At 63.6% G+C, this 18,426-nt stretch overlaps 3 protein-coding genes across 3 annotated transcripts in view; 2 read left to right on the top strand and 1 right to left on the bottom strand.

Annotated features, from left to right (window-relative positions):
• HSD17B10 (hydroxysteroid 17-beta dehydrogenase 10) overlaps nt 1–4,354 on the top strand; it is a 4,709-nt gene extending 355 nt beyond the window's left edge. Inside the window, exons 2-6 of the mRNA XM_077789672.1 lie at nt 843–924; nt 972–1,156; nt 1,978–2,106; nt 3,134–3,242; nt 3,690–4,354. Coding sequence (XP_077645798.1) covers nt 843–924; nt 972–1,156; nt 1,978–2,106; nt 3,134–3,242; nt 3,690–3,880 — 696 coding nt within the window. The 3' untranslated portion in view covers nt 3,881–4,354. The remainder of the gene's footprint in view (nt 1–842; nt 925–971; nt 1,157–1,977; nt 2,107–3,133; nt 3,243–3,689) is intronic.
• Nucleotides 4,355–4,592: 238 nt separating this feature from the next.
• On the top strand, nt 4,593–10,318 carry NAA10 (N-alpha-acetyltransferase 10, NatA catalytic subunit). Its single transcript, XM_077789611.1, has 8 exons — nt 4,593–4,703; nt 5,000–5,098; nt 5,951–6,009; nt 6,116–6,161; nt 7,143–7,258; nt 8,112–8,156; nt 8,290–8,374; nt 9,939–10,318. Exons 1-8 carry the CDS (start codon nt 4,683–4,685, stop codon nt 10,179–10,181), a joined length of 714 nt encoding a protein of 237 aa, XP_077645737.1. The 5' UTR covers nt 4,593–4,682; the 3' UTR covers nt 10,182–10,318.
• Nucleotides 10,319–11,546: 1,228 nt separating this feature from the next.
• On the bottom strand, nt 11,547–14,472 carry TSPYL2 (TSPY like 2). The gene is made up of 7 exons (XM_021552068.2): nt 13,105–14,472; nt 12,934–13,011; nt 12,746–12,857; nt 12,485–12,630; nt 12,330–12,406; nt 12,155–12,228; nt 11,547–11,987 (listed from the first exon to the last, which is right to left on the bottom strand). The coding sequence occupies exons 1-7, from the start codon at nt 14,470–14,472 to the stop codon at nt 11,905–11,907; spliced, it is 1,938 nt and encodes a 645-aa protein (XP_021407743.2). The 3' UTR covers nt 11,547–11,904.
• Nucleotides 14,473–18,426: the final 3,954 nt, after the last annotated feature.

The following is an 18,426-nucleotide window of genomic DNA, read 5'->3' as shown; positions in this document are numbered from 1 at the left end:
GACACAACCGGGACATGGGGGATATGGGGACACCCCCCAGGACACCGGGGATATGGGGACACCCCCGCTGGGGACATCCCTGGGACATCGGGGCCACGAGGACACCCCCGGGACACCCCCAGGACATCGGGGGATGCGGGGACACCCTTGGGACACCGTGGGGAAACCCCCCAGGAGACCGGGGCCACCGTGACCCCACCGCTGACCTTTGACCTCTCAGGTGCCATCCCACCTTGATGTGGCCAAGGAGGTTGGGACCACCTTGACCCCCACATCAAACCGGGGGTCACCTTGACCTTGGCTGAGGAGTTGGGGTCACCTTGACCTCGCTGTCACCCACCTTGTCCCCTCTGGTGACACCCGTCCAGCCCCCACCTCAAACGGGGGGTCACCTTGACCTTGGCTGAGGAGTCAGGGTCACCTTGACCTCGCTGTCACCCACCTTGTCCCCTCTGGTGACAACACAGCCCCCGTGTCCCCAGGTGGCCTCAGCTGAGGACCTGGGGGCCACCTCGACCCCTCTGGTGCCACCTTGACCCCCACCTCAAACTGGGGGTCACCTTGACCTTGGCTGAGGAGTTGGGATCACCTTGACCTCGCTGTCACCCACCTCGACCCCTCTGATGCCACTTTGTCCCCTCTGGTGACACCCGTCCAGCCCCCACCTCAAACTGGAGGTCACCTTGACCTTGGCTGACGAGTTGGGGTCACCTTGCCCTCGCTGTCACCCACCTTGTCCCCTCCGGTGACACCTTGACCCCCACCTCAAACGGGGGGTCACCTTGCCCTCGCTGTCACCCACCTTGACCCCTCTGGTGACATCGCAGCCCCCGTGTCCCCAGGTGGCCTCAGCTGAGGACCTGAGGACCACCTCGGCCACCCCCTCGATTGGGGACCACCTGGACCCCGCAGGCGGCACCCACGGTGACCCCAGCGCCGCCACCGCCCGGGCGGTGTCCCCGCACGGTGACCCCAGCCCGGTGGCCCCCAGGTGACATCTCCCGAGGAGGTGGAGGCGGCGCTGGCCCTGGCCCAGGAGAAGTTCGGGCGCCTGGACCTGGCGGTGAACTGCGCCGGCGTCGGCATCGCTGTCAAGACCTACAACGCCAAGAAGGACAAAGTGCACGAGCTGGAGGACTTCCAGAGGGTCGTCAACGTGAGTGGGGGGCTCGGGGTGGGCAGCGGGGGGGGTCTGGATAATGGGGGGGGGTCTGGATAATGGGGGGGTCTGGATAATGGGGGGGGTCTGGATAATGGGGAGAGGTCCATGGATAACGGGGGGAGGTCCCTGGATAATGGGGGGGGGGGGGTCTGGATAAAGGGGGGGGTCTGGATAATGGGGGGGGGTCTGGATAATGGGGAGGGGTCCATTGATAACGGGGGGAGGTCCCTGGATAACGGGGGGTCCCTGGATAATGGGGGGGGTCTGGATAATGGGGGGGGGGTCTGGATAAAGGGGGGGGGTCTGGATAATGGGGGGGGGGGTCTGGATAAAGGGGGGGTCTGGATAAAGGGGGGGGTCTGGATAATGGGGGGGGTCTGGATAATGGGGGGGTCTGGATAAAGGGGGGGTCTGGATAATGGGGAGGGGTCCCTGGATAATGAGGAGGGGTCTCTGGATAAAGAGGGGGGTCCCTGGATAAAGGGGGGGGTCCCTGGATAATGGGGGGGGGTCCCTGGATAAAGGGGGGGGTCCATGGATAAAGGGGGGGGGTCCCTGGAGAATGGGGAGGGGTCCCTGGATAATGGGGAGGGGTCCCTGGATAATGGGGAGGGGTCCATGGATAATGGGGAGGGGTCCCTGGATAACGGGGGGGATCCCTGGATAATGAGGAGGGGTCCCTGGACAGTGGGGTGGGGGTCTGTGGTCAGCAGGGTGGGGGGGTCTGTGGTCAGTGGGGTGGGGGTCTCTGGATAATGGGGGGGTCCCTGGGCAGTGGGGTGGTACCCACAGCCCCCTCCCCAAATTCCTCCCAGGTGAACCTGGTGGGCACCTTCAACGTGATCCGCCTCAGCGCGCGCCTCATGAGCCGCAACGCGCCCGACGCCGACGGCCACCGCGGCCTCGTGGTCAACACGGCCAGCGTGGCGGCCTTCGAGGGCCAGGTGAGGCGGCCCACCCGCCCCGGACCCCCCTTTGGTCTGGGGGGCTCCTTGAGGGGTCTGGGGGGGCTCAGAGGGGTTTGGGTGGGTTCAGAGGGGTTTGGGGGGGTTCAGAGGGGTTTGGGGGGCTCCTTGAGGGGTTTGGGGGCCTCCTTGAGGGTTTTTGGGGTCACCTGAGGGTCCCTTGATGGATTTTGGGGTTACCTGAGGGTTCCTTGATGGTTTTTTGGGTCACCTGAGGGTTCCTTGAAGGGTTTTGGGTTCACCTGAGTGTTTTGGTGGGTCCCTTGATGGTTTTTTGGGTTCACCTGCAGGTTTTGGGGGGTCCCTTGATGGTTTTTGGGTTCACCTGTGGGTTTTGGTGGGTCCCTTGATGGTTTTTGGGGTCACCTGCAGGTTTTGGTGGGTCCCTTGATGGTTTTTGGGGTCACCTGAGTGTTTTGGTGGGTCCCTTGATGGTTTTTGGGTTCACTTGCAGGTTTTGGGGGGGTCCCTTGATGGTTTTTGGGGTCACCTGAGGGTTCCTTGAGGATTTTTTGGGGTCACCTGAGCGTCCCTTGATGGCTTTTGGTGTCACCTGCAGGTTTTGGTGGGTCCCTTGATGGTTTTTGGGTTCACTTGCAGGTTTTGGGGGGTCCCTTGATGGCTTTTGGGGTCACCTGAGTGTTTTGTTGGGTCCCTTGATGGTTTTTGGTGTCACCCGCGGGTTTTGGTGGGTCCCTTGATGATTTTTGGGGTCACCTGAGGATTCCTTGATGGTTTTTGGGTTCACCTGCGGGTTTTGGGGGGTCCCTTGATGGTTTTTGGGTTCACCTGCGGGTCCCTTGATGGTTTTTGTTGTCACCTGCGGGTTTTGGTGGGTCCCTTGATGGTTTTTGGGGTCACCTGAGGATTCCTTGATGGTTTTTGGGTTCACCTGCGGGTTTTGGGGGGTCCCTGGATGGTTTTTGGGTTTACCTGCGGGTTTTGGGGGTCCCTGGAGGGTTTTGGGGCTCGGAGCCCCCTCAGCATCCACACCACCTCCCCTCAGGTCGGCCAAGCCGCCTACTCGGCCTCCAAGGGCGGCATCGTGGGCATGACGCTGCCCATCGCCCGCGACCTGGCGCCGCTGGGCATCCGCGTGGTCACCATCGCCCCAGGTTTTCCCTTATCTCAGGGGTTAAATCATCTCGGGGGTTGGGAGGGTCTCCAGGGTTAGTAACCAGTGGAAAACTACCTGGTTAGGCGTGGTTAGTTGTTCTGGGGGTAGCAGACAACGTGCTGCAGGGTGAGGGTCTCGCTTTCCATCATATCCCAAAATTTCCGTATCTACCACCCGCCCCCGGTTCTCAGCCCATTTTTTTGGGGCTCCCCAGATTTTATTATCTTATTTAATGGGTTAAATCATCTTGGGGCACTTTGGGGGGTTGGTAGGAACTCTAGGGTTAGTAAGGAGTGGAAAACTACCTGGTTAGGCGTGGTTAGTTGTTCTGGGGGTGGTAGATAACGTGCTGCAGGGGGGAAGGGTCTCGCTTTCCATGATATCCCGAAATTTCCGTATCTACCACCCGCCCCCCGTTCTCATGCCGTTTTTCGGGGCTCCCCAGGCTTGTTCTCCACGCCGCTGCTGGCCGCGCTGCCCGAGAAGGTGAGGAAGTTCTTGGGGCAGCAGGCGCCGTTCCCCTCGCGCCTGGGCGACCCCGCCGAGTTCGCCCACCTGGTGCAGGCCCTGGCCGAGAACCCCATGATCAACGGCGAGGTGGTGAGGCTGGACGGGGCCCTGCGCATGCAGCCCTGAGAGCCGAGGGGACCCCCCACCACCCCCAAAATTTGGGGTGGGGGAGCGGTCACGGGTGGGGTTGGGGTGACACAGCAAGGACAGCCGGACGCTCTGCGGGGACGCTCCAGGAGCGGAACCAAGGACTGGGGGGACGCTGGAGGAGCGGGGACGCTCTCTCCCGAGTGGACGCGACCGTCCTGAGTGGACACGACCCCCGCCGCCCGTGGGGCCGCGCCGGGATTTGGGGACAAATCGCCGGGACCGTGGCCACGAGGCCACTCGGGAAGTTGGGAAACGCCACGAAGGGGACACAGCTCAGGGGTGGGGGGTTGATGCTGAGCTCCCCTGAGCGTGGGGACCCCCTTGAGCCCCTCCCGGGCGAGGGGACCCCCTTGAGCCCCCCCATCCCCTCCGCCCACCCCCCACGGCAATAAAACGTGTTCGCCCACGCGGGTCCCGGCGCTGCGCCGCCCCGCCTCCCGCCTCTCCCCATTGGCTCGTGCACCTGTCAATCCTCAGCGCGGCCGGGCGTGATTGGCCGGCGGGGGGGTGGGAGGGAACAAAGCCCGCCCGCGCCGGGGCACGCGCGGGACTCGCCTCTGATTGGCTGAAGGCAAGGGGAGGGGGAGTGGGGCGGGGCTTGTCGCACTCTCCGCGCGCTGATTGGTCGACGCGCCTGTCAATACACCGGGATGGAGATGGGCGGGCTGGGCGCTGATTGGCCAGGGAGGAACTTCCGGCGGAAGCGGCTCGTGAGGGGAGCGGGACCGGGAGCGGAGCCGGGAGCGGGAGGCGCCACCGGGAGCGGGCGGCCGCAACCATGAACATCCGGAACGCGCGGGTGGGCGGCCCGGGGAGGGCGGGGAGCCTCAGCCGCGGCTCGGCGAGCGGGATCCGCGCCCCGGGGAGGGACCTGACGGTGACACCGGGCACCGGGGAGGGACCTGACGGTGACACCGGGCACCGGGCGGGCTCTGAGGGGAGCACCGGCGGCAGCGGATCTCGGTGCCGCCTGGCGGCTCTGCGGTGGGTGCCGTGAACCGGAGGGGGCTCTGAGGGGTGGCGGGGGTCCCGGGGCCGGTTCCGCGCTGATTCCCCCGGTGCCGGTGCCGGGGCCGGTGCCGGTTCCTCCCGCAGCCCGAGGACCTGATGAACATGCAGCACTGCAACCTGCTCTGCCTGCCCGAGAACTACCAGATGAAATATTACTTCTACCACGGCCTCTCCTGGCCACAGGTGTGGCTCCGGTACACCGGGAAACCTTCCCGGGATACCGGGAACCGGGATTGAATCATGGGGGAACCGGGATTGAATCATGGGGAAACCGGGATTGAATCATGGGGGAACCGGGATTGAACCCCGGGAAAAACGGGATTGAATCATGGGGAAACCGGGATTGAACCCCGGGAAAAACGGGATTGAAACTCCGGGAAAAACGGGATTGAACCCCGGGAAAACCGGGATTGAATCATGGGGAAACCGGGATTGAACCTCCGGGAAAAACGGGATTGAACCCCGGGAAAACCGGGATTGAATCATGGGGAAACCGGGATTGAACCATGGGGAAACCGGGATTGAACCCCCGGGAAACCGGGATTGCACCCCGGGAAAACCGGGATTGAACCCCCGGGAAACCGGGATTGAACCCCGGGAAAACCGGGATTGAACCCCCGGGAAAAACGAGATTGAACCCCGGGAAACCGGGATTGAACCCCGGGAAAAACGAGATTGAACCCCGGGGAAACCAGGATTGAACCCCGGGGACACCGGGACCCCCCAAATCTCACCTGGACCCCCCAAATCTCACCTTGGACCCCCCAAATCTCACCTGGACCCCCCAAATCTCACCTCGGACCCCCAAAACTCACCTGGACCCCCCAGATCTCACCTTGGACCCCCCAAATCTCACCTGGACCCCCCAAATCTGACCTGGGACCCCCCAAAACTCACCTGGACCCCCCAAATCTCACCTCGGACCCCCAAATTTTACCTGGACCCCCAAAAACTCACCTGGACCCCCCAAATCTCACCTGGGACCCCCAAAATCTCACCTGGGACCCCCCAGATCTCACCTCCCCCCCCCTCCAGCTCTCGTACATCGCCGAGGACGAGCACGGCAAGATCGTGGGCTACGTCCTGGCCAAGATGTGAGTTTTGGGGGGTCCCTGACCAATCCTGGCTCTGGGGGGGTCCCCTCAAAAAGATTTGAAGGATTTGGGGGGGGTCTCACCCCACCCTCACCCCTCCTTGCAGGGAGGAAGACCCCGACGACGTCCCCCACGGCCACATCACGTCCCTGGTGGGTCTGGGGGGCTTCTGGGGGGGTTTGGGGGGCTCAGAGGGGTCTGGGGGGGCTCCTTGAGGGGTCTGGGGAGGCTTCTGGAGGGGTTTGGGGGGGCTCCTGGAGGGGTTTGGGGGTTCAGAGGGGTTTGGGGGGCTCCTTGAGGGTCTTTTGGGGTTACCTGAGGGTTTTGGGGGTCCCTTGAAAGGTTTCTGGGGTCCCTGGGGGGGTTTCTGGGGTCCCTGGGGGGGTTTTTTGGGGTCCCTGGCGGGGTTTTGGGGTGGTCCCAGCCCGTTTTGGGGGGTCCCAGCCCGTTTTGGGGTCCCTGGGGGGTTTTGGGGGGGTCCCAGCCCATTTTGGGGTCCCTGGGGGGGTTTTTGGGGGGTCCCAGCCCGTTTTGGGGTCCCTGAGGGTTTTGGGGTGGTCCCAGCCCATTTTGGGGTCCCTGGGGGGGGTTTTGGGGGGTCCCTGGGGGTTTTTGGGGGGTCCCAGCCCGTTTTGGGGTCCCTGAGGGTTTTGGGGTCTCTGGGGGGTTTTTCGGGGGTCCCAGCCCGTTCTGGGGGGTCCCATCCCGTTTTGGGGTCCCTGGGGGGGTGTTTGGGGTCCCTGGGGGGTTTTGGGGTGGTCCCAGCCCGTTTTGGGGGGTCCCAGCCCGTTTTGGGGTCCCTGGGGGGGGGTTTTGGGGGGTCCCAGCCCGTTTTGGGGTCCCTGGGGGGTTTTTTTGGGGGGTCCCAGCCCGTTTTGGGGGGTCCCAGCCCGTTTTGGGGTCCCTGGGGGGTTTTTTGGGGGGTCCCAGCCCGTTTTGGGGGGTCCCAGCCCGTTTTGGGGTCCCTGGGGGGGGTTTTTGGGGGGTCCCAGCCCGTTTTGGGGTCCCTGGGGGGGTTTTTGGGGGGTCCCAGCCCGTTTTGGGGTCCCTGGGGGGGTGTTTGGGGTCCCTGGGGGGTTTTGGGGGGTCCCAGCCCGTTTTGGGGGGTCCCAGCCCGTTTTGGGGGCCCCCAGGCGGTGAAACGCTCGCACCGGCGCCTGGGGCTGGCGCAGAAGTTGATGGACCAGGCCTCGCGGGCCATGATCGAGAACTTCAACGCCAAATACGTCTCGCTGCACGTCCGCAAGAGGTGGGACCCCAAAATCCCCCCAGATCACCCCAAAATAACCCTGAAATTTCCACCAAAATCCCCCCCAAAAATAACCCCCAAATTAGCCCCAAAATAACCCCAAAATCCCCCAAATCACCCCAAAATAACCCTGAAATTTCCACCAAAATCACCCCCAAATCCCCCCCAAAAATAACCCCCAAAATAACCCCCAAATTAACCCCAAAATAACCCCAAAATCCCCCCAGATCACCCCAAAATAACCCTGAAATTTCCACCAAAATCACCCCAAAATCCCTGCAATGAACCCCCAAATCCCCCCAAAAATAACCCCAGTCACCTCCAAAATAACCCCCAAATTCCCCCCAAAATAACCCCAAAATCCCCCAAACCCCCCAAAATCCCCCAAACCACCCCCATATCCCCAAAAATCCACCCAAAAGCACCCCAAAATCTCCCCTTAAATAACCCCCAAATCCCCCCAAAATAACCCCCAAATCACCCCAAAATCAACTCCAAATCTTCCCTTAAATAACCACCAAATCACCCCCAAAATCACCCCAATTCCCCCCTAAAATCACCCCCATATCCTCCCAAAAATCACCCCCAAAATCACCTCCAAATCCCCCTAAAATCACCCCCAAATCACCCCAAAATAACCCCCAAGTCACCCCAAAATCAACTCCAAATCTTCCCTTAAATAACCACCAAATCACCCCTAAAATCACCCCAATTCCCCCCTAAAATCACCCCCATATCCTCCCAAAAATAACCCCCAAAATCACCCCCAAATCCCCCTAAAATCACCCCCAAATCCCCCCAAAATCCCCCAAATCCCCCCAAAACCCCCCAAAATCCCCGTTTCTCCCGGCAGCAACCGCGCCGCGCTGCACCTCTACTCCAACACGCTCAACTTCCAGTGAGTCCAACCCGCACTGGGGGGGTTTTGGGGGGCTGCAGGAGGAAATTTGGGGTTCGGGGGAGGGGGGGTGGGTTTGTCACCCCCCCGAACCCCGAAATTCGCCCCCCGAACCCCCCAAATGCGCCCCCAGGATCAGCGAGGTGGAGCCCAAGTACTACGCGGACGGCGAGGACGCCTACGCCATGAAACGGGACCTGACCCAAATGGCGGATGAGGTATGCGCCCGAAATCACCCCAAAATTACCCCAAAATCACCCCAAAATCACCACCAAATCCCCCCTAAAATCAGCCCCCAATCCCCTCTAAATCACCCCTAAATCACCCCCAAATCCTCCTAAATCACCCCCAAAATCATCACCAAATCCCCCCTAAAAGCAGCCCCCAATCCCCCCTAAATCACCCCGAAATCACCCCAAAATCACCCCCAAATCCTCCTAAATCCCCCTCAAGTCCCCGCTAAATCCCCCCCAAAATAACCCCCAAATCCCCCCTTAAAGAACACCCAAATCCCCCCTCAAATCACCCCCAAATCCCCCCAAAATAACCACTAAATCCCGCCAAAATCACCCCCATACCCTTCCAAAACAACTCCCAAATCTCCCCCTAAAATAACCCCCAAATTCCTCCTAAATTCCCCCTGAATCACCCCAAATCCCCCCCTAAATAACCGCCAAAATCACCCCCAAATTTCCCCCTAAACAACCCCCAAATCCCCCCAAAACAACCCCCAAAATCACCCCTAAATCCCCCCAAAATCCCTTCCAAACCCCCCTAAATAACCCCCAAATCCCCTATTAAAGAACCCCCAAATCCCCTCAAAATCACCCCCAAATTCCCCTATAAATCACCCCCAAATCCCCCCAAAATCACCCCCAAAATCACCCCCAAATCCTCCACAAATCCCCCCTAAATCACACCCAAATCTCCCCCAAAACAACCCCCAAAATCACCCCCAAATCCCCTTCAAATTCCCCCCCAAATCCTCCCCAAAATCACCCCCATATCCTCCCAAAATAACCCCCAAAATCCTTCCCAAATCCTCCCAAAATCACCCCCAAATAACCCCAAAATCACCCCCAATTCCCCCAAAACAACCCCTAAAATCACCCCCAAAATCACCCCCAAATCTCCCCAAAATCATTCCAAATCCCTCCAAAATAACCCCAATATCCCCCCAAAATCCCCTCCAAACCCCCCTAAATAACCCCCAAATCACCCCAAAATAACCCTCAAACCCCCCAAAATCACCCCTAAATCCCCCAATGCCCCCTAAATAACCCACAAAATCCCCCCCAAATCTCCCCCAAACCCACCCCGGGCCCCCCAAAACCCCTCCTGGGGGGCTCCTGGGTGGGTGGGTGGGGGTGGTCCCGGTGTGACCCCTCCTGGGTGGGTGGGTGTGTTGGGGGGTGGTCCCGGTGTGACCCCTCCTGGGTGGGTGTGTGGGTGGGTGGTGGTCCCGGTGTGACCCCTCCTGGGTGGGTGGGTGGGTGGGTGGGTAGGTGTGTTGGGGGGTGGTCCCGGTGTGACCCCTCCTGGGTGGGGGGTGGTCCCGGTGTGACCCCTCCTGGGTGGGTGGTCCCGGTGTGACCCCTCCTGGGTGGGGGGTGGTCCCGGTGTAACCCCCTCCTGGGTGGGTGGGTGGGGGGTGGTCCCGGTGTAACCCCTCCTGGGTGGGTGTGTGGGTGGGTGGGTGGGGGGTGGTCCCGGTGTGACCCCTCCTGGGTGGGTGGGTGGGGGGTGGTCCCGGTGTGACCCCGCCCCGCGCCCCCTCCCCAGCTGAGGAAGCAGCTGGAGCAGAAGGAGCGGGGCCGCCCCCCGGCCCCCGCCGAGCCCCCCCGGGGTGGGGACGGGGTCTGCGGCTCGGGGGGGACCCCCTCGCACCCCCCCCCACCCACGGGACCCCCGCATCACCACGAGGACGGAGGAGGGGGCGACAGCAAGGACGTCAGCGAGGTCAGCGAGACCACCGAGAGCACCGACGTCAAGGACAGCTCCGAGGCCTCCGACTCCGCCTCATAGGGACCCCCACCCCCAAAAACACCCAAAAATCTCTGGGACCCCCCCCCAAAAAAATCACCCCGGGGGTCCCAAAGCCGCTGGGAGCCCCCCAGGGACCCCGCGGTGCTGGGGGGGGCAGTAAAGCCCCTCTGTGTCCAGCCAGGCTCCGTCTCTGTGGGCGCCCCTGGTTTTGGGGCGCTCGGGGATTTTGGGGAGGGGGTTTCGCCCCGACCCCCACCCCCAAGGCGGGGTGGGCGGGGCTTGGGTTGGCCACGCCTCCCGTGCGGTGGTGGGGGCGTGGTCTGTGCGGATTATGCCCGCCCCCCCTTGCTGATTGGTGGAGGTGAGGAGAGCAGCAGGATCTGCTCGCTGATTGGTGGAGACGCGCGGTTGTGGCGCCCCCGTGCGGGTGGGCGGGGAGGAGCAGGCGGCGATGAGGCGGGCGGAGGCAACGGGACCGGGACCGGGACCGGGAGCGGAGTGAGGCTGGGACAGCGGGACCGGGACGGGGAGTGAGGCTGGGACAGCGGGACCGGGAGCGGAGTGAGGCTGGGACAGCGGGAACGGGAGCGGGACCGGGAGCGGAGTGAGGCTGGGACAGTGGGACCGGGACGGGGAGCGGGGCTGGGACACCGGGAACGGGAACGGAGTGAGGCTGGGACACCGGGAACGGAGCGAATCTGGGGCACCGGGCCCGGGCCGGCCCACGCCTGCCCTGTGCCGCTGCATGCGCCGCCGCCCTCCGCCGGGACCGGCCGTGCCGGTGCGGACGGGGGCGGCGGGGCGGAGCCGGCCCGGGGCGCTTCCCCCGCCGCTGCGGATCGGGTCCGCTCCGGGAGGGTCGGAGCAGGAGGAACCGGGACCGGGGGATGGAGGAACCGGGAACGGGATGGAAATGGTGGGGGGCATCGGGACCGGGATGAAAATTGAGTGGGGGCACCGGGACCGGGATGGAAATGGAGGGGCACCGGGAACCGGAGATGGAGGCACCGGGAACGGGATGGAAATGGAGGGGCACCGGGAACCGGAGATGGAGGCACCTGGAACGGGATGGATATGGCTGGGGGAGCACCGGGAACGGGACGGAAATGGCGGCGGGGGGGCACCGGGGCCGGTGGGGATGAGGGCGAGACTTGCACCGCAGGTCCCGGGAGATCCCGGGAATTGCGGGGGAGGGTCGTGGAGCACCGGTAACGGGAGTGAGGCCACGTGTTGTGGGGACAACCGGCACCGGAGGAGGACGAGGGGGGGTCTAAGGCGGGTCTTGCTCTGGGAGGGGTTTTAGGGAAGCCCCACCCCCAAAAAACCCAGGGGAGTAAAATATGAAAATTTTAAACTCTGAAATCCTCCCCAGCTCCCCTGGGGTTCAAGGGAGGTCTCTGTGAATCTGTTAAAACTTTCTCTTTATTATAATATATTTTTAGATATAAAAAGAAAATTTTACAAGTTTTTAACCCAAAATGTACAAAAAAATGGTCAGGAAATGGTTGTGTTTCTCCCCTCGTGTGAGGTGGGTGGGTGGGGGGGAAAAGGGATTTAGGGGGACCCCCGCACCCCCCCAGGGGATGGAGCTGGGGAGATTGGGGGTCCCCAGAGTTGGGGGGGGGAGTCATGAAAGGTTTGGGGGGCAGGGGGGTGAAAGGCCTTCGAGCACCCTGAGCTGTGTTGGGGGCCCCCAGCCCCTCATTACCCGCAACGCCGGAGGGGTGGAGATGTGCAGCACCCCCAAATCCCCCCCCCAAAATTAAATTCTGCCCCTGCTGGGGTCTTTCTGTCCCACGGGGGGGTTGGGGGGCTCCTCTGTGGGGATCTCTTCCACGCCACTGCCTGCAGAGCGGGGATTGGGGGGCACAAAATCAGCCCCCGACTCCCAAGAGGAATTTGGGGGGGGGGTTCTCAGCCCCCCCCCCCCCATTTCCTCAGGTGAGGAGTTTTGGGGTCCCCCCCCAATTTTGGGGTCGCCCCCAGGGTGGAGGGGGGAGTCGGTCACTCACCGTCCCCATCGTCTGGGATCTCCTGCACGTCCTCATCGTCATCCAGGATCACCACGCAGTCCTCGCCGCTCTCGCTGGGGAGGGGGCGTTCATGGGGGGGGTGGGAAGGTTTGGGGTTCCCTCTCCTGGAGACCCCCAAAACCCCCCCCAAAACCCCCCTTGGGGTGCAGCTCACCTGTCGGGGGGTCCCTCGGCGCCTTCCCCCAGCAGGTAGAACTGGAGCGGGTTGGGCCAAAGCTCCTCCTTGATGATCTGGAGGGGAGGGAGATGGGGAGGTCGGGGGTGGTAACTGGGAGCACTGGGAGGCGGAACTGGGAGCGCCGGGCTCACCTCGGCCACACGGTCGCCCGCAGGGAAGCTGTGGTCCCCAAACCACGCGAAGAAGCTGCGGGGGGCTGGGGGGCCCTTGTGAGGGCGAGTCCGGGGGTCCTGGCCCTGCCACCACCGGATGGGGGTCGAGTGGGACACCAGGTGACCTGGGAGGAGTGACCACACGCCAGGGGGGTCACTCTGGAGCCCCCCCCGCCCCCCAAACCCCTCCTTGGGCTGTAGGAAGTTGGGGGGTGCCCCCCACCCTGCCCCCAGACCCACCGGAGGGGCCGCGCACGAACTCCTTGGCCACGACGTCGTTCTGGAAATAGGGGTTGACGCTGAAGAAGAAGCGGATGCGGCACCCGGGGCGGCTCTGGCCGAACTCCTCCACCTGTGGGCCCAAGGTGTGTTACCTCATGGTGGGGCACACAACCCCAAACCTTTTCCCCCCAAAACCTTCCGGGCACCTGCAAACTCGTCATGTAGCTCAGCGCGTCCTCGTCGCGGTCGCTGATCATGGCCGAGAGCTGCGGGTGGTTCAGGAACTGGGCGCGGGCGGCGTCAAGGAAAGATGGATCCGAAATTTCCCGTGTGCCCCCCTCACCCCAAAAAACAACCAAGTGGCTCCCCAAGGATACGGCGGTGACCCAGAAGCCGGGGATGTGCTGGATGAGGCGGTTGCGCCGCTGCAGGTGGGGCCGGCGGCGGAGGCAGAAGCGGGCGCGGAGGCGGCGAAAGGCTCGAGCAGCCTCTTCCTCCACGGCCTCCAGCTCCAGCTGCACGGCCTCCAGCGCCGCCAGGTACCGCGCGGGCCCTTCGTCCCGCTCCTCCTCCTCCTCCTCCTCCTCGTCTTCATCCAGGGAGATCACCGCGCTCTCCTCGGCCACGTGCTCCTTGGGCACCGGGACCCCCGCGGGCTCCGGGATCCCCACGAGATCCGGGAGCCCGGGGCCGCCTCGGCTCTGCCCCACGCAGGCTGTGGGCTCCGGGCCCTCCTCGTGCTCCGTGGTGAACTCCATGCCGCCTCTCTGCTCTCTGTCCCGCTTCACGGGGCCGGCGATGGTGGTCTCCAGGCTCTCTGCGTCTTCTCTGGTGGCCTCCAAGCCAGCCGAGGCCTCCCTGGTGGTGTCCAGATCCCCGTTCCCGCTCCTCTCCCACTCCGAGCCCTGGTGACCGGCGGTCTCTGCGCTCAGCCTGGGCCTCGCGGGGGTCTTGGCCTTGCGCCTGCTGGTGCTTTTCAGCTCCCCACCAAGAGAAGCGTCGCTCTCCGCGCTCGCCAGGACCTTGGTGGTGGTCTCCGGGCCCGCCTTGCTCCTTCTGCCTTGCTCCAAGCAGCGGGTGACGGCCGTCTCCAGGCTCCCTTTGCGCCCACTGCCGCTCCCAAGGCTCCCTGCGCCTTCCCTGCTGCTCTCCAGGTCACCCGTGGCTTTGCTGGTGCTCTCCGGGCTTCCCTCGGGTTCCGTGGGAGTCTTCAGGACACGCTCGTTCTGCTCCAAGGAGTGCGTGGCAGCCATTCCCAGCTCCGCCACGGCCTCGCCGGTGCTCTCCATCCCCTCTGCGACCTCTCCGGTGGTCTCCAAACCCCCTTTCTTGGGCTCCGAGCAGTCGCTACTTGCGCTCTCCGGGCTCCCTTTGCATCTGTTGACGCTCTCCGGTCTCCCGTGGGTCTCCTCGGTGGTCTCCAGGCTGGCCGGTTCCTCTCCGGTGCTCTCCGGTCCCCCCGTGCCCTCCCCGGGGGTCTCCGCGCCCTCCCGGGCCGAACCCGCGCTAATCTCCGGGCAGCCGCCAGGGGGAGCGCGCGCGCCGCCGCCGCCGCCCCGCGCATGCCCGGCCCCGCCGCCCCGCGCGCGCGCGCTGCGGCCCTCACCGCGACCTCCGGCGGGGCTGGGGGAACGCGCCGCCTCCCCGCGGGTAACGGCGGCGGTAGGGCCCGTCCCGCCGGGCTCATCCAGACGGCGGAGCTTGGCCGGGGACGGCCGGTCTGCCCCGGCCCCGGCCCCGCTCATGGCGGCGGCTCCGGCGCCCGCCAGGGGCCGAAGCAGCGGCCGAAAAAAAGCGCGCGCGCCGCCGCCGCCGCCGAAGCCCCGCCCACCCGCTCGTCACTCGCGCGCTGCCCCCCCATTGGCCGGTTGCCATGGCGACGCCGCGGTCACGCGGGGCGGGCGGGAAAAGGGCGGCCAATGGGAGGGCTCGGGGAGCGCGGTGGGCGGGGCCGGGGGGGCCGCGCTCATGCGCAGCGCGAGGAGCGCACGTGCGGGCGGCGCGAGAGGCCCGCCGTGAGGGGCTGAGGCCACGCCCCCCTCCCGCCGTGAGGGGCTGAGGGCGCCTGAGGGGACGGGGACCCCTCCTCAAGGGCTGAGGGCAGCAGGACCCCCCAAGCACCGTCCCCTGAGGGACTGGGACCCCTCCTCAGGGACTGGGACCCCTCCTCAGGGGCTGAGGGCAGCGGGACCCTCCCTGACCCCCCCAGCACTGTCAGCTGAGGGGCTGGGACCCCTCCTCAGGGACTGAGACCCCTCCTCAAGGGCTGAGGGCAGCAGGACCCCCCCAGCACCGTCCCCTGAGGGACTGGGACCCCTCCCCAGGGGCTGAGGGGCCATGAGGGTGGGCAGGACACCCTCGGATGGGACAGGATTTCCCCCCCCTTCCAGGGTGTATTGGAGAGCTGGGACCCCCCTGCAGTGACTTCAGAGGGGCTGCTGCCCCCCCACCATTTCCTGAGGACCCCTGGGTGCTGGCGGGTTCCTTTCTGTGACTCCAGAGGAGCTGCGACCCCCACACGATGTCACCCAAAGGACTGAGGGACTGCAAGGGGAGCAGAACATCTGGAGATGATCGAGGATGATGGGGACACCCCCACATTGAATCCAGAGGAGCTGCGACCCCTACACGATGTCACCCAAAGGACTGAGGGACTGCAAGGGGAGCAGAACATCTGGAAATGATCGAGGATGATGAGGACACCCCCACATTGAATCCAGAGGAGCTGCGACCCCCACACGATGTCACCCAAAGGACTGAGGGACTGCAAGGGGAGCAGAACATCTGGAGATGATCGAGGATGATGGGGACACCCCCACATTGAATCCAGAGGAGCTGCGACCCCTACACGATGTCACCCAAAGGACTGAGGGGCTGCAGAACATCTGGAGATGATCGAGGATGAGGAGGATACCCCCACATTGAATCCAGAGGAGCTGTGACCCCCACACGATGTCATCCAAAGGACTGAGGGGCTGCAGAACATCTGGAGATGACAGGATACCCCCACAGTGACTCCTGAGGAGATGCGACCACCCACCCAAATGTCACCTGAGGGCACAGGACCCTCCCTCGGCTGGATCCAGGACCCTCCCTGAGGACCAAGAATGCTCTCAGCAGCTTCACTGGGGCTGGGGACCCCCTCCCGGCCACCTCCAGGAGGCTCAGGACCCCCCCAGCCGCTCCCAGGACACTCGGGACCCCCCAAATGCTTCCAGGGGGCCTCAGGACCACTCCCCACTTCATCCCATGGGGATCAAGACCCCCCCAGTTGCTCCCAGGACAGTCAGGACCACCTCAGTTCTTCAAGGGGGCTCAAGACCCCCACCCCAACTTCTCCCAGGATACTCGGGACCACCCCACTTGTTCATGGGGGTCAAGATCCCCACCCCAGCTGCTCCCAGGATACTCAGGACTCCCTCCCCAAATGTTCCAGGACATTCAGGACCACCCCAGTTCTTCAAGGGGGCTCAAGACCCTCAAGACCCCACCCCAGCTGCTCCCAGGATACTCAGGACCCCCTCCCCAAATGTTCCAGGACATTCAGGACCACCCCAGTTCTTCAAGGAGGGCTCAAGACCCCCACCCCAGCTGCTCCCAGGATACTCAGGACCCCCTCCCCAAATGTTCCAGGACATTCAGGACCACCCCAGTTCTCCAAGGGGGCTCAAGACCCCACCCCATCTGCTCCCAGGATACTCAGGACCCCCTCCCCAAATGTTCCAGGATACTCAGGACCACCCCAGTTCTCCAAGGGGGCTCAAGACCCCCACCCCAGCTGCTCCCAGGATACTCAGGACCCCCTCCCCAAATGTTCCAGGACATTCAGGACCACCCCAGTTCTTCAAGGGGGCTCAAGACCCCACCCCAGCTGCTCCCAGGATACTCAGGACCCCCTCCCCAAATGTTCCAGGACATTCAGGACCACCCCAGTTCTTCAAGGAGGGCTCAAGACCCCATCCCAGCTGCTCCCAGGATACTCAGGACCCCCTCCCCAAATGTTCCAGGACATTCAGGACCACCCCAGTTCTCCAAGGGGGCTCAAGACCCCCAACCCAGCTGCTCCCAGGATACTCAGGACCCCCTCCCCAACTTCTCCCAGGACATTCAGGACCCCCTCCCCAAATGTTCCAGGATACTCAGGACCACCCCAGTTCTCCAAGGGGGCTCAAGACCCCCACCCCAGCTGCTCCCAGGACATTCAGGACACCCCGATTCTCCCAGGGGTCTCAGGACCCGCCCCCCCAGCTGCTCCCAGGACACTCGGGACCCCCCCCGGCTGCCCCCAGGAGGTGACAGACCCTTCTGTCACGACATGGCACCCACGACACGACAGCCACAGGTGAGGGGCGGCTGTTTGTCACCCGCGGCCCCGTGACCTTTGCTGGGACCTTCCCCGAGGGCAGGAAACGGCTGCGACAGCGACAGCAGGGGGGGGGACCCGGCCCCCACCCCCTAAACACAGACACACAACCCTCCCTTACCCCCCCACCACCCCAAAATTCAACCCCCACGACAAGAACTCGGGGACACCATCGTTCCATGGCTGTATGTACACAGGGGCGCCCCAAAACCCGGGGGGGGGGGGTGCACATGATTTGGGGGAGTGGGGGGGGGTCCCACAAAGTGACAGTGCCTCCACCCCTGGGGAAGGGGGGGGCCATTTGAGGGTCCCCTTCCATTTTGAGGGTCCCCTTCCATTTGGGGGTGCCCCTTGCATTTTGAGGGTCCTCTGCCATTTTGGGGGGGCCTTTCAATTTTGGGGGGGGCCCTTCCATTTAGGGGTCCCCTTCCATTTTGGGAGTCCCCTTCTATTTTGAGGATCCCCTTCCATTTTGAGGGTCCCCTTCCATTTGGGGGTGTCCCTTCCATTTGGGGGTCCCCTTCCATTTAGGGGTCCCCTTCCATTTTGGGAGTCCCCTTCTATTTTGAGGATCCCCTTCCATTTTGAGGGTCCCCTTCCATTTGGGGGTGTCCCTTCCATTTGGGGGTCCCCTTCCATTTAGGGGTCCCCTTCCATTTTGGGAGTCCCCTTCTATTTGGGGGTGTCCCTTCCATTTAGGGGTCCCTTTCCATTTAGGGGTCCCCTTCCATTTTGGGAGTCCCCTTCCATTTTGAGGGTCCCCTTCCATTTAGGGGTCCCCTTCCATTTGGGGGTCCCCTTCCATTTTGAGGGTCCCCTTCCATTTTGTGAGTCCCCTTCTATTTTGAGGGTCCCCTATCCATTTTGAGGGTCCCCTTCCATTTGAGGGTCCCCTTCCATTTGGGGGTCCCCTTCCATTTTGGGGGGTCCCCTTCCATTTTAGGGGTCTACTTCCATTTGGGGGTCCCCTTCCACCTCCCCACGCCGCCCCCCTTCCCCCCACTGATTTAGGGGTGTCCCACATTTCCAAAGGTGACATGGTGGTGGGGGGGGGGGGGTGCGTGCTGTGACTTTTTGGGAGGTGACAATTTTTGGGTAGTGACAATTTTTGGGTGGTGACAATTTTTGGGTGGTGACAATTTTTGGGGCTCCCCCCCCCCCCACCACCCCCCAAACCCCACCCTCACGTCAACCAAGCCAGCGCCAGGTAAAGCCCCAGGGCCAACGCGGCCGTGGGACCCCCGCCGTCCCCCCAAGCCACCGGTACCAGCACGGCCAAAGCCAAAACCAGCCCGCACCCCCTGAGGGCCCCCCCCAAACTGCTCCCCCTGCCCCG

The sequence above is a fragment of the Lonchura striata genome, chromosome 36, assembly GCF_046129695.1.
Source record: "Lonchura striata isolate bLonStr1 chromosome 36, bLonStr1.mat, whole genome shotgun sequence".
Taxonomy (NCBI): domain Eukaryota; kingdom Metazoa; phylum Chordata; class Aves; order Passeriformes; family Estrildidae; genus Lonchura; species Lonchura striata.
This window is presented reverse-complemented; position numbering and strand designations above follow the sequence as displayed.